We start from the raw sequence: 13,952 nt of genomic DNA, 5'->3' as shown, positions 1-13,952 counted from the left end.
TTGAGGTAGCTGGACCAAGACCATGCTATTGCCTTCAGAATCACAATAGAAGTCTTGTGCAGTGAGCTTTACATCGGTCCAGTGGTAAAGCTCATCTTCATAGCAAGGTTCAGGAGTAATGTTCGGCTTCTACCACATGGTACAGAAGGCGTAATCCGGGCCTTCACAAAGAGGTGTCTCATCTTCATAAAATGACAAATGTGGATGCATGACTTTCTTGATACATCCACAGAGCAGGTAAATGTAGGTTTCATCCGTGATAAATCCATAATAGATACCCCCCTCAGGGAGTGGAAGAAGAGTGGATGGATTAAGCACTTGACATCTCTGGATGGAAATGTTGTCAGGCAAAAGAAGATGACACTGTAGGCGCAGGTGTCTGGCTGGAGACACGTGCTTGAGTTGGACTTGGTTGATGATAGCAGAAATGTCATGAGGGGCCAAAACAACCAGAGGGTGGCCAAGGACCAGGTCTGAGGTTCTTTCTATGAGCTCTCTCGCAGCAAAAACGGCCCTGAGACAGGAAGGAGTCCCTCTGGCCACAATGTCCAGTTGACATGAGAAATATCCAATAGGCCTCTGGCGGCCTCTTAAGTCATTAGCTTGGGTGAGAACTCCTGTTGCATGGCCTTGTCGTTCAGAGACAAATAATTTGAAAGGTTTGGAGTAGTCAGGTAGGCCCAAGGCAGGAGCAGAAGCAATGGCACGTTTTAGAGCATTGAAATTGTCCAGAGCTTCATTGGTCAGACAGAATGGGTCAGACTTAAGAGCATCATAGAGAGGTTGCATAAGCAGAGAGGCTTCTGGGATCCATGCTCTGCAGTAGGAAATGAGGCCTAGGAAGGCATGAAGAGACTTTGAAGTCCTTGGAGGTGGAATGTCCAGAACAGCTCTTACCCGGTCCCGAGTAAGATGTCTGGTACCTTGAGATAGGCAATGTCCAAGGAAAATCACTGAAGATTGGCAGAATTGCAGCTTGGTGAGTGAAGCTTTGCATCCCTGTTCTGCCAAATAGGAAAGAAGACTAATTGAACACCTTTCAGTAGTGGGTATATCATCTCCACAGAGCAGTAGATCATCCACATACTGAAGCAAGACAACTTCTGGGTGCTCAGCTTGCCATGGGTCAAGGATGGTACCCATGGCCTTTGCAAATTGACTTGGAGAATTTTGTGCCCCTTGGGGCATGACAGTCCAGGTATACTGTTGCATCTCATGAGTGAAAGCAAACAGGTATTGACAGGATGGGTCCAGTGGGACACTGAAAAAGGCATTGGCCAGGTCAATGACTGTGAAGAATTTTGCAGATGGTGGGACTCCAGAGAGCAGAGTATGGGGATTTGGTACAAGAGGGGTGTCCAGGACGGTAGCTTCATTGACAGCACGGAGATCCTGGACCATCCTGTACTTCTCTGGCTCACCTTTTGGAGTTTTCTTTTTCACAGGAAATAATGGGGTGTTGCATTCAGATTTACATTTTACCAGGGCACCCTTCTCTAAGAGTGCCTTGATGTGGATAGAAATGGCGGCAGACTGTGCTGGTTTTAATGGATATTGTGGCTTTCTTGGTAACTTAGCTCCTGGAATAAGCTTTACCACCACAGGGGGAACATTTAGGTGACCTATGTCCTCTGGGCCTGAGGACCATAACTTGGCGGGCACCTGTGTTTTTAATTCCTCTGGGAAATTGGACTTTAATTCTGCTGCTTCCTCACGGGGCTTTTCTAAATGCAGCATCAGAGGCAAGGAGCACAGGGCAGAGGTGTCTGATACAGATAGAGGTGTGAACATTTCTACCTGCCCGTCTGGGGTGAAGGTGATGGATGCTTGCAGGCGTGAGAGGACATCAGCACCTAACAGGTTAATTGGGCATGTGGAGGATACCACAAAGCGAGCCAGCAGGCTAGAGCCAACTCGTAGTGGAGTTGTTAAAGGGCTATGTCTTGGCTGGCCATCCACTCCAACACAAGAGACATCAATATTGGACAGGAAGGATGGGTCTGGCAGGTCTTGTTCTCGTAGAACACTACGGGCTGCACCTGTGTCAACTAGAAATGTGGTAGGGTGGCCTTCAATGGGTAAAGTCACTGTGGCAAGTGGCCCCCCCTTATCCCCTGTAGACACTGCCATGACAGGGGTTACGGACACAGGCTTGCCAATCTCCTAGTCATCGGGTTCCTCAACTATTGGAACCTGTTTGGTGGCTTTTGGAGCCGGGGCAGGCTTGGGTGGTTTTCTGGATTCCCTCTGCTCCCTTTTTGGTTCTGGACAGTCATTTCTAAAGTGCCCTTTTGCTCCACAATTAAAGCAATGTCCCCCCTCCTCCGGTCTGGGACCTCTTGGGACCGGAGTGGAGCGGGATACCATGAGAGGAGCTGAAGTGGGTCTTCTTGGGGTCTGAACAGATTCCAAACCTCGAGCAACTAAAAGCAGGGTATCCAGGGGAACAACCTTATATTCAGGGCGTGCAGCAATGATTCCCTTACGTATAGAGTCTTTAACACCTTGGACAAACGCACCTGACAGCATTTGTGAATGAATTTTGTCAGTAAGATCAAATCCCAAATCTGTAAACATTTGATACAGTCTTGCATGAAACCTTTCCACTGATTCTCCTTTATCTTGAATAACATCAGTAAGGCCAGCAGCCTGATCTGCAAGTTTGTCCTTAGCCCATTCTCTTAATTGGGTGCAAAAGGTTACCCCGGAGGGGTAATCAACATCACTGGAAAGTAGATCTGTACTGAGGTGACGGGCCATGCTCGGCCAATACGCATCCCCTGCTTTAATAGCACAAATGCTCAGTAAATCACGCCATGCGGCGGAATAAGTCTTTTGAATTTGAACTATCCCTCGGTAAAAAGGCATAGGCTGTTTTTCTGGGTCAGGGAGCGATTTAATTAATGCACTAGCTTGAGTGGGGTTAAAGGCAACATACTTAGGAGGGGTCCGTTCTCCCCGACCCTTGTGTCCAAAGGGATCATCGATGGAACGATGAGCTGAGGTTCCTGCAGCGGCTCCTGCAGCCTCCAATGAGTCCTGGGATAGCTTATCCTCCTCTTCCTCATCTAATTCTATGATCTGGGCTCTCTTACGTGCAGGGCCCGGGTGAGGTGACAGGACCGGAGGATGAGCGGGGGTCCCAGATGCGGGGGTGGCTAGCGAGTCATAACCTGGGGATAGGTAGTCACCGGGAATTACCGGCATCAGGGCTGTACTGGGGGCCGCCATATTGGTGGCCGGAAAAGGCACTGCATTAGGATTAAGGGAAGAAGTGGCGGCCATGTTGGATGTGGGCACATCCGGGGCAGACTGTGCCGGACTGGGCATGACCGGAACCTGGGGAGTGGCTTGGGGAAGGGGTAGTGGATACCCGGGATAGGGCAGGGCCATGGGATATGGGAAGGGGTAGGGCCAGGCTGGGGAGGGGAAGGAGGTGGGGTATTGGACTGGGGTGGAGATGGGAGGGGACGGAGAGGGATTGGTAGAGGTGGGTGTAGAGGGAGGAGCCGGGGCAAGGGTGGAGGGGGTGGTTAGCTGGGCGGATGAAGAGGGGAGGGGATCATTAACGGAGAGAGAATGTAGGGAGGGATTGGCAGATGAGATGTTAGGAGGAGGTACAGCAGGTAGCGTAGGGATGGATGAGGATGATGGGAATGCTAGAGACGGGGAAGGGGAAAAGAAAGATCCATCAGAATTCAGGACCGGGCAGACAGGGGAGGTGATGGGATGGGTGCCAGGAGGATTGGGAGTGGGGAACATAGTCAGCTGGCTATCACCTATTGCTGACTGAATCTTGGGGATAGACATCCCCTGGGCGCCATTTCTGGGCGCTGGCTGAGGGTAAACCCCAGTAACACTATTATGATACACAAACAATTTCACACCTTTGTGATTTATTTCTTCCTCAACCCAACCTTCTAGCTGAATAGCCTTCGCTACTCTGTACCATGCTTCAGCAGTCTTTAATAAACCATTATCTGTAAGCTTGCCTTTCTTTTCTGTCAGTAACCTACGCCAACTTTCTGGTTGTAATCTTCCACCTGTTGGTACAGCGATTTTACATACTTTTGCAATCCTTTCAACACCTTTAACCATCTCCTCGCCCTCTCTGTCCTCAACTAAATCACATGCTAACCAGCCCTTACTGGGCTTGCTTAAATCCTGCCCCATAATCCCTTTCCCCCTATACCAGCGTCCTAGATACAGGGAGAGAGAAGGAAAACTGAACAAGAACGTCTACAATGCTCGACTGCCACCCGAGAACCGTGGGACTTTCTCTGGTGCGTCTTCCCAAAACGTAGACTAGTCACTGAATCCGCCTACCCGGGGTGGTAGACACGGATTGGAGCGAGGTGAGAAGTGTGTGACCAATCACTTCTCTTTTAAGAGAAATAGGAGTGGATAGTATAATAATATAGGAAGTGTAGAAAAGATGAAAGGCAAGGAAAATCCTTAGAGACAGACACAGGAGTTCATGAGACTCCTAATTAGACAAACAAGACAACAATACAATTGAAATACAGTGCATGCATCACAGTTCAAATGAAATCAACAATAATCCCTTTCCTTTACTAGTGTGCTTACTCCAAAGTCACCTCCCTCAACCCCGTAGTGTCTCCGCTCGGAGAACGACTTTCGTAAGTCTCACTACCAGCGGCCACGGAAAACAACTGACACCGGTCCGAGTTCCGTCAGCCTCCCTCTACACAGCAGTCCACAAGACTGTGGCCACCTCTATCCTCACTCCCGTAGTGCTCCTATAAAACCCACTTATAAGTCTCACTACCACGTGATGCGGAAAACAAGCAATGCCTACTTGAATCCCCCCAGGAAACAGAGTCCCCTGCCACAAGACTAAGTCCCCTACCACAAATAAACAGAAAACTGGAATTCCACCAGCCCCGGCGCTCGGGGTTGTGGTTACCAAAAGAAAATTGGAATTCCCTCAGCCTCCACACTTGAAGCTGCGGGTTACCACGTGCACAAAGAAGCTAGCTAGGCTCTCAAAGTGACACAAGAAGGATCACAGGAAATTATGAGTCTACACAAAATCCACAGTTCCAACAATCCTCTTTTTCCTTACAGCCACAGCCACGAGGCTCCTAAAAGAGGTAAACAGGCAAAGAAGACCCCCAGGAACGCATCCGCAGGTCAACCCCCCTTTTTCCTTACAACCACAGCACCGTGGTTCCTAAAAGAGGTAAACAGGCAACAGAAGACCCCCAGGAACGCATCCGCAGGTCCACCCCCCTTTTTCCTTACAACCACAGCACCGTGGTTCCTAAAAGAGGTAAACAGGCAACAGAAGACCCCCAGGAACGCATCCGCAGGTCCACCCCCCTTTTTCCTTGCAACCACAGCACCGTGGTTCCTAAAAGAGGTAAACAGGCAACAGAAGACCCCCAGGAACGCATCCGCAGGTCCACCCCCCTTTATCCCAAAAGGGGTAAAATACAAACAGACAGACACACTGAAGACCCAGGCAAATCCCCTCAGGTCCACCCCCCTTTATCCCAAAAAGGGGAAAACAAGCAAAACAGAGAACCCCAGGCAAATCCCCTGCAGGTCCACCCCCCTTTATCTCAAAATGGGGAAACAGGCAAACAATTCAAACACACCCAGGCAACAGATAGACTAAAATGCAGGTAAACAAGTGAGTAACGAGACACCGGGCAAGATATTACCTGTCTTTGATGTCCTCCCAGGAAGCAGTCACAGACACGTGGACGGGTCAATCAAAGGGGCCGGAACATACCGGTGGCTCTGCAGAAGTCTCTACCGTGTACCTGGAGGTGATCAATCTCCTTTCCTTCCCCCCGGATTCCTCCGTCCACCCTTGTCTTCCTTAGGACGGCTCACCGGCCGGACATAGCCCGATGCCCCACGTTGGGCGCCAAGTTGTTATGGTACTTTTTAAAAGTAAACCAAAATGTTTAAATGTCTATCTGTTCCTGTCCAAATTAATAAAACTGAATTGCGTATATACGCTGAAGTAATTAAGTCTGACACACAAGGTTCAGGTTAAAATAACTTCGAGAAAGTTTATTGGCAAGTGTCGAAAAAGCGGGCGCGCAGGCCCTTTTAAGAGGCATTTTGCGTCATCATTGATTATTAGAATATCAGCAAATAAACATCATCAATTGGATTAATTGTTAAGTGTCGGGGTTAGTGTCTCACTTATTGGTTCAAAAAATTAAGAGGTTAGTCCCGTGCCCACCCATCAGAGGTGGGATTATTCTGGACACGGGTGGGGATAAGGGGGTCTTGAGCGTCATTTTACACGGTCAATGATATCAGGCCTCATGTCCAGGTGCAAGGTCTCTTATGAATAGAACATTTCATTACTACCGTGTTCTCGTGGCCTTCAAACTATACTATCTTACAAATTTAGGGAGTAGTCAGCAACTCCTGTGTCCTTGCAGTAAATACAGTCTTTGTCTACTATACTAATTGGGTTGAGAAGTTCAGTCACGTAAGGTAGTTTTAAAATGAACAAGTTAAGTCATGAGGACAAAATGGAGGATTGAAGAAGTCAGGTTAGGAGGACAAAATGGAGGATTGTCACAATATAGAGTTAAAATGGAGTTAGTACAATAATTCAATACAAGTACAATAAAGATTTTTAATAATCCCACATCATTACGGAGCTCCTGTTTTTTGACCCAGTACCTCAGCCCAGTTCACTTCCTAGCTGTTGGGGAGGTAGCCTGGAGCGCTTCAACCCAAGTGGCTGAGGCTTGAGACTCCCTAGATTTTTTCCACCCGACCAGGCTGCAACCCTTCTTCCAGGCAGATATCGTCCCTCTGCCTATTCTGCTGCAGTCCTTCTTCCAGGCAGGTATTCACCTCTGCCAGCAATGTGATTGCTCTAGTCTTTATAAAGGCATTTGTGGCTCTTGGGCTTAGCTCTCTAGATTCATCCCAGGGCTATAAGAATTACGCAGCGAGTCAACAGTTCTTCAACTCTGGGACTGGGATCCCTAAAAATGGACACAGGATCCAAACTTAATAAGATACAAGAAACCAAAACATGTAAAAAAAAAAACTTACAATAAATTATAATAACATGATAACATTTATTAAGGTGTGGGGAGCACTATATTTAACACAAAATATCTCTCCTGCCTGCAACATTAGCAATATACAAATCTACCTGATTATACAAATAACAAGCCTAGCTATTCAAGTATTGCATAAAGCTGTTGTTACCAACAGATGGCGCTATACAGGCTCCATAGTCAAATGCATCTAATTGGCAGCAAGCATCAGCAAGACAGGAGAGCACACAAAACATTTAACAATATACAAACACATTATAAGCACCCTGCACCTATAATGGGCACGGGGTGACTTAGACATAGGAGCAAATTAGTAAAGTGTCCTTCTGCTTGCCGTGATGGTGACTACCGTCACACAGTGTAGTTCAGGGCAGGCAAGGGGCCTCAGGACCAGGCCCCAAGTCTGTAAGCAAGAGGCTAGCCTTCATGCTCCTCCAGGAATTCGTGGCAAGGGAGTGCTTGCCACACCCTACTCTAAGCAGTAAGCACCATAAACACTACAACATGCCATAGTGGTTGTGGTACAAGGAATCCCTTTGAAAAGCCCAACAGTAAGCTGTCAGTTCGTAGTCCATGAATAATGTTCCAATATGGTCTGAATTGGGATGAAAATGTGAAAGCTTAAACTTCTTCAGCTTTAGCAGGTATATATAATTATAGAGCCCACACAGTACATGTATCTATAAAATCTCTCTTTTTCCATCTCCCTCTCCTTCCCCCTGAATGGGAATTACTTCCTCAAGGACACTAGGCATGTGCAAAATCTGTTGAAACAGGGGGGAATCTGCTATTATGCCTAGAAGCTCTCAAGTAAGCTTCTCCAAACAACTATCAATGTGGGCCCCTGCAGAACTAAACCTATTTCATAATTCTTATTTATTTGTGGGTTTTTTTCCTGCAAAGATTGTGACTTTACCACATGCATGTTTTAGTCACCTGAATGTGTCCATCGCAGCCATCTATTTCTGCACGGTCCTCTTCACCTGCTGGAGCTTGATCTGCCAGGAGCCAACAAAAGTGCTGTACTATCACACTTGGCAGCTGACAAAACTTGACAGTGGTAGTAGTGCCTTCTTGCCACGCTTTATCTAGCTTTGGAAAAACACATAAGATAAATTGCTGCAAGGTATTTCCCCGGTGCTATGATCTTCTGATCATAGACCTGGGAAATGTGCGACCCTCTCCCCTGCCGGCTCTGCAGGACCGGAGGGGAGATCAGAGATCTCCCTCTCCAGCCCGCTCGCAGTGTACTGCTGGCAGCCGGCAGGGGAGGGAGGGTTCTCCTCTCGCGAGCTCGGAGCGTTGCGGTTACCCTGAGGCTGCTAGAGTTAGCTCCTGAGGCTGCCAGAGTTCACTCTCACCAGTAGAACCACCGGACCACCAGGTATTGCAGGAAATGTCCCCCCTCCCAGACAAAGGTAAGCAGGAAGGGGGGATATTAATATTACTATTTTTCTTTTAATTAAAAAAAATTATATTTATTAATCTACCCTCCAACCCCACAGACCCACAATCATTCTCCCCTATACACACACATACTCCCCCATTTCCCCCCCTCCGCCCCATACCCACACAGACACTGCCCACTCCTCTTGTTCTCCTCTTTTTGCCGGTTCCCGGGTGCTAAAAGGTTGCAGAACACTGCCTTGGTGTATTAATAGCACTTTGCAAACTAAAACCTATATAAACTCAGCATCTCACAGTACTCCATCAATTCATGTGTCTCCAAAATTGTCAGAATTTTAACAACTATTACAAGTAAAACAAAAATAATTGTTTTGAATTGAATATATAGTACTGACCATTTTATATAAATTAAGCATGGTGAATAGGCAAATTAAAAAGCTGTGGGTAAACCAAAAAATTGTTAAAACATGGGCAAGAGCAACTTTATCAAAAACAAGTGAGTGCACACCAAAAATAAATCAAATAACACATTAAAACATACAAAATGGTATTGAGCACAGTAAGAATATGACCTAACATGTATACAGAGTAACTATTAAAGATTGTTACTATCCGTTCCAAACATATTGGAAGGAACCAGCTTGGAACTGATAAAAAAAATGCAACAGTTATTAATTAATGGCAGTGAATTCAGCAGAGAATAAAATACTGGTGCCGATTCGCAGAGGGGTGTATCCACTATTAAGCACTGTGGGGAAAAAATGCCAATGTTATTAGTATTTATCACACTCCCATACTCCAAAGCAAATCCCCTTGGTATTTCAGTTATTTTTATTGTACATCTGCCAATCAATGGATAGTCATGGATAATTTCAAAGAAATAAACTATTAAATATGCTAAACTATCATTCTACATAAATCAATCCGTATTTGATGGTTATCTAAAATAATACAATTGCTCCTTCTCAGTTTTTATGTTTATAGCTTTTAGGATATCGTATTCTTTTCTGTATTTTTAGGCATTGTCACCACTGTGAAGAGTGCAAGTCAAAGACTTCCAAAGACCAACCACAAACTGAAAGTGCTCCATCATCTGCCCAATGAAGTATGGTAGGTATAGAATTCAGTCATTGCCGAGCAGTTTAAGTTCCTTCTTCCACGTTAAAAAAATACTGGTTCCACCCATGTTTGAATGCACAAATTACAAACACATAAGTACGTCTGCAGTCCCATAGTTATGCACACCCTATATATGGTCACATTCATAAATTACACATACATGGGCAGGCAGGGCACTCTAAGCACCAAAACAACTTTAGCTTAATGAAATGGTTTTGATACAGTGATCATGCCCCTGCATTTCTACTGCTCAATTATCTGCCATTTGGAAGTTAAATTTGGGGATTGCTGAGGAGTCAGGGAGAAGAGCAGTGGAAGTCACGCCCCCTCCTCCTGACATCATCAGTAGAGGCTGGCCGACTTCCCTGCCTGCCCTATGCAGGCTGCAGGGAGACAAGTAAGTTGATAAATCAGAGTCCCCAGCCTGAGGCAGGGGATCAGGGCCGCCTTTAAAGGGGGGCAAAAGGGGCAGCTGCCCCGGGCCCAGTTACTCCTGGGGGGCCCAAAGTAGCTGCCCAGTGAGACCCCTGCTGGCATCCAAACCCTGTTGACTGCAGCACCTGATGTAATCAGGGGCCGTCAGCCCTTTAAGAGTGCTCTGGTCTGGGCCCCTTGGATGCGCCAGTGTGTGTGCACCAGTGTTTGTATCAAAGTATGTGTATCTGTGTGTCAAAGTGTGTATCTGAGTGTGTGCATGTGCTAGTGTGTGTATATGCCAGTGTTCTTGTGTTAGTGTGTATCTGTGTGTTAAGATGTGTGCATGTATCAGTGTGTTTATGTGTGTATCTGTGTGTCAATGTGTATGTATATCTGTGTTAGTATGTATGTGCATACATCCAGGTAATCAAACACACCGCTGCAAACACAATCATTACATACAAACACACCCCTGAATACAAACTACAAAATTGTATACAAACACACCCTTTACTCACCAATACTACACACAAATGTACATCTGCATCTAAAAGACAACACTACGTCCAAACACACCCCTGCATGCAATTACAAATGTTACATACAAACACACCCGCTTATTAAAACATTAAAATTATATACAAACACCAACTCAATACACAAAAGCACAACTTTTAACCCCTTAAGGACACACGACATGTGTGACATGTCATGATTCCCTCTTATTCCAGAAGTTTGGTCCTTAAGGGGTTAAAATCCAACACTACATACAAAACACACATTCCTGCATTTAAACGCAAACACTACACACAAATACACCGCTGCATTCCAATGGTAAAATTACATACAAATACATCCCTACATGCACACATATACTCTATACAAAAACATGCTTACATTCAAATTCACAATATCAATATATCTTTTCTCCACTCTTGCGCTATAGGGGAGACCCCAAAAAAATTATTGCACCACAGCCCTCTCTACATTAGTTCCATCAGTAGGTTGGGGTGGAGGCCGTGACTGCATGCCAGGGAGCTGTGTGTTGGAAGTGGGGGGGAGGGGAGGAGAGGGCACGGTACAGGGGGCCCAAGCAAATGCTTGCCCTGGGTCCAATCGATATTAAAGACGGCCCTGCAGGGGATTCGTATTTTTGTGCCACCCTGCTCTGGCGCCCTAAGGCGGGCCCTTGTGGCTTCCCCATATATTTCTCTGGATGTGATGTTGGGACCCATAAGTATGATGCTGGTGGACAGGTTAAAAGGGGGCTGTACTTCATAGAATAAAGTTATGGTCCGCACTCAGGAATAAACCTCTGTAATCCAGAGGAAAAAAATGATTTTAAAATGGGGCTGGCCAGTAATGCGAATCTTGTAACTGGTACAGCCCAAAAGGGGACTGGTCTGCCACGACAACTGGCAGGCAGACTAGCATGAATGCACGCTAAGCTGCCTGCCAATCAAGCAGACTGACATACCAAGGGCACTGTTTCAGCGCTCTTTGCAGGGATCTAGTGCTCTGAGCATAACGCAAGTACGTCTAATGATGTTCTCACGCTATAGGAAAAAGCGGGACTCCAGAGAACAAAGTCAAACCAACAGGACAAGTCTCTGATCTTGGGACTGTTCCACTGAAATTAGAAATGTTGGGAGGTATGATCTAGGACATAAAGTATAAATTTTAAAAATTAACAGTAATTGCAATATTATATTAATCTTGTGAATATTTGTTTTTATTATGTCTTTGTCTTAGTATGCTACGATGAATGAAGTATTTGTGGTTTGCAGAAAAGAAGACCACCCGATTTCCATTATTTTTTGTACTAGTATGTTATTCATAATAAAATGGAATTATAAAAATGGCTATAGTGTTTGTTTGTTTTTTTGTTGTTTTTTTTGTTTTGTTTTTGTTTATTGTGTATTTTCCAAACAAAATTAGATATAATAGAACTTGGTAAAATGATATATAGTACATACATGAATAGTGTCATTATTCTCACATAGAGCAATATGCATGATGTCTAGAGAGAAGTAGTATGAATGAGAAGCAAATGAGGATATATGGGTGGTTAATGGACCTGTTCGTTATCTCTGGATGTATCTGCAGGAATTTGTTTTACATCTCATAGCTGCACTAATGAATAGAAGTGGCCAGAAAACTCATTACGCCAAAACGTATGCAGAGAGTTTAAATAGATTTGGACTTTTTTCTTTTTTAATAAATAGAGGGACAACTGCTATTAAACTGGCTGATAACACACAATTCATTTTTTTTGCTGTTGTTTTTTTGGGGAACATGCAAAGTGCAATTAAATAAACTTGATAAAAAACAGAAACCTTGATGTACATGATTAAATGTCATCTCACTTGTTATGGGCCAGTGTTCATATTGCTGACATATACAAACTATTGTTTGGATTAAACCAGAGTGAACATGATAAAAATTAATGGCCTTTTCATCAACAAATGAAAACTAGACAAAAATGTTAGGGAGCGAAGATATTCCAGTAATCTGTGCAATGGCATTTTACAGCCAATACACTTTTCGTTTTAATAATTTAGAGTTGCATTTCTGATTAAAAGAAAATAATGTTGGATCATATGCCATTGATGCTTGCTTTCGTTATTAAGACAGACCGGTTGAAGTTTTTTTTATATAATCGGGTAATATGTGCAATGGCATTACTTACAGCTAATACAATAAAAAAATAAAAAATAATAATTATATCATAGTTTGACATGCTATATCACAGTTAAATCTGTGTCTGTACATGTACAAACCTTGATAGCATAAATAACCGGTTAATAGATGTTTACTCCTCCAAATGTATATGAGTTTGGAAATTAAAGAAAAATGCTTAAATAATGCATTACACTTTAAATCTGCAGTAAACTTAGTTGACTAAAATCTTATGATATTTAGTTGACTAAAACAATTCAGATGACTAAAACTGTAACGGACCGTTTCACTTACAAGAGGATAAAACCCAGTTTAGGCGATAATCCCCTTTCCAGATGCACAGGCAGCTACTGCAAACACCATTCTCCCGACTGGAACCACACGAACACTGGAACAGCTGAACAAGAAAAGCAGACATCGGCTTACACTCTTGGCAGTCAGCATACAATCCCATTCCCCCAAAGACCGAGACGACACATCGCTTTGAGGGTTAAGCAAGAACTCTGGACTGGGACACCCAGTCTGGCTTTTATTACAACCAAGTACATACAGGACACTCCCAGGGGGAGGATGAATTTAACCAATCACATGGATGTACCTCCCACACATTTCCTCCCCTTAGATTAGCACTTAACATAATTATACCGTACACCTTTTTCCCCAATTCCTGGATGTACCCCAAATACATATGCTACACCTCCAAAACAGGTATCCCCTGATAGCCCTTATTCAGGGGGACAACATATTCAAGAATCAGGTCATTCGGATGAATGGTTCGGGAGATATGAGGTTCCAAAGATTTGACCGACCGCATGGGTAAAGTATCCGAAAACAGTTCCATGCATTTTGGCCCTGCGGTCGGTCACAAACAAGTGAATGAAACAGACGAATTACTTGGGTTATAGAGACTAAGGGGGATTCGCATGAATCCCCTAGTTCGTATGTTTCTTTCTACCGAACGGCGGGTCATTCGGTAGTTTCTATACGAATTTCTGGGAGTATGGAGGTCTCAGCGGTGTTTGCCTAGTCAAGTGTCCGATTTCAGTTCCAGACACTCGACGGCAAAACACCGCTGTTCGGTAGTTTAAGATGGCCGCCGCCACGTGTTTGTTTCCCGAATGGCGGCCACCCAGAGGACAAAGAATACATTACATGGATTGCCAATTACCTGTTTGCAACATTGTTGCAAACTGTAATTGGAGGCACACTTATTCCTGGGTGGTCTGGTTGTTCGGTAGTTTCACTCAATATAATGAATGGAGTGATTCT

General features: G+C 44.7%; 1 protein-coding gene across 1 annotated transcript in view; it reads left to right on the top strand.

The window, feature by feature from the left end:
• OCIAD2 (OCIA domain containing 2) overlaps nucleotides 1-11,865 on the top strand; it is a 31,882-nt gene extending 20,017 nt beyond the window's left edge. The window contains exons 6-7 of the mRNA XM_063459933.1: nucleotides 9,488-9,578; nucleotides 11,757-11,865. Of these exons, the coding sequence (XP_063316003.1) occupies nucleotides 9,488-9,572 (85 nt within the window). The 3' untranslated portion in view covers nucleotides 9,573-9,578; nucleotides 11,757-11,865. The remainder of the gene's footprint in view (nucleotides 1-9,487; nucleotides 9,579-11,756) is intronic.
• Nucleotides 11,866-13,952: the final 2,087 nt, after the last annotated feature.

The sequence above is a fragment of the Pelobates fuscus genome, chromosome 6 (genome assembly GCF_036172605.1).
Source record: "Pelobates fuscus isolate aPelFus1 chromosome 6, aPelFus1.pri, whole genome shotgun sequence".
NCBI classification, from domain to species: domain Eukaryota; kingdom Metazoa; phylum Chordata; class Amphibia; order Anura; family Pelobatidae; genus Pelobates; species Pelobates fuscus.
This window is presented reverse-complemented; position numbering and strand designations above follow the sequence as displayed.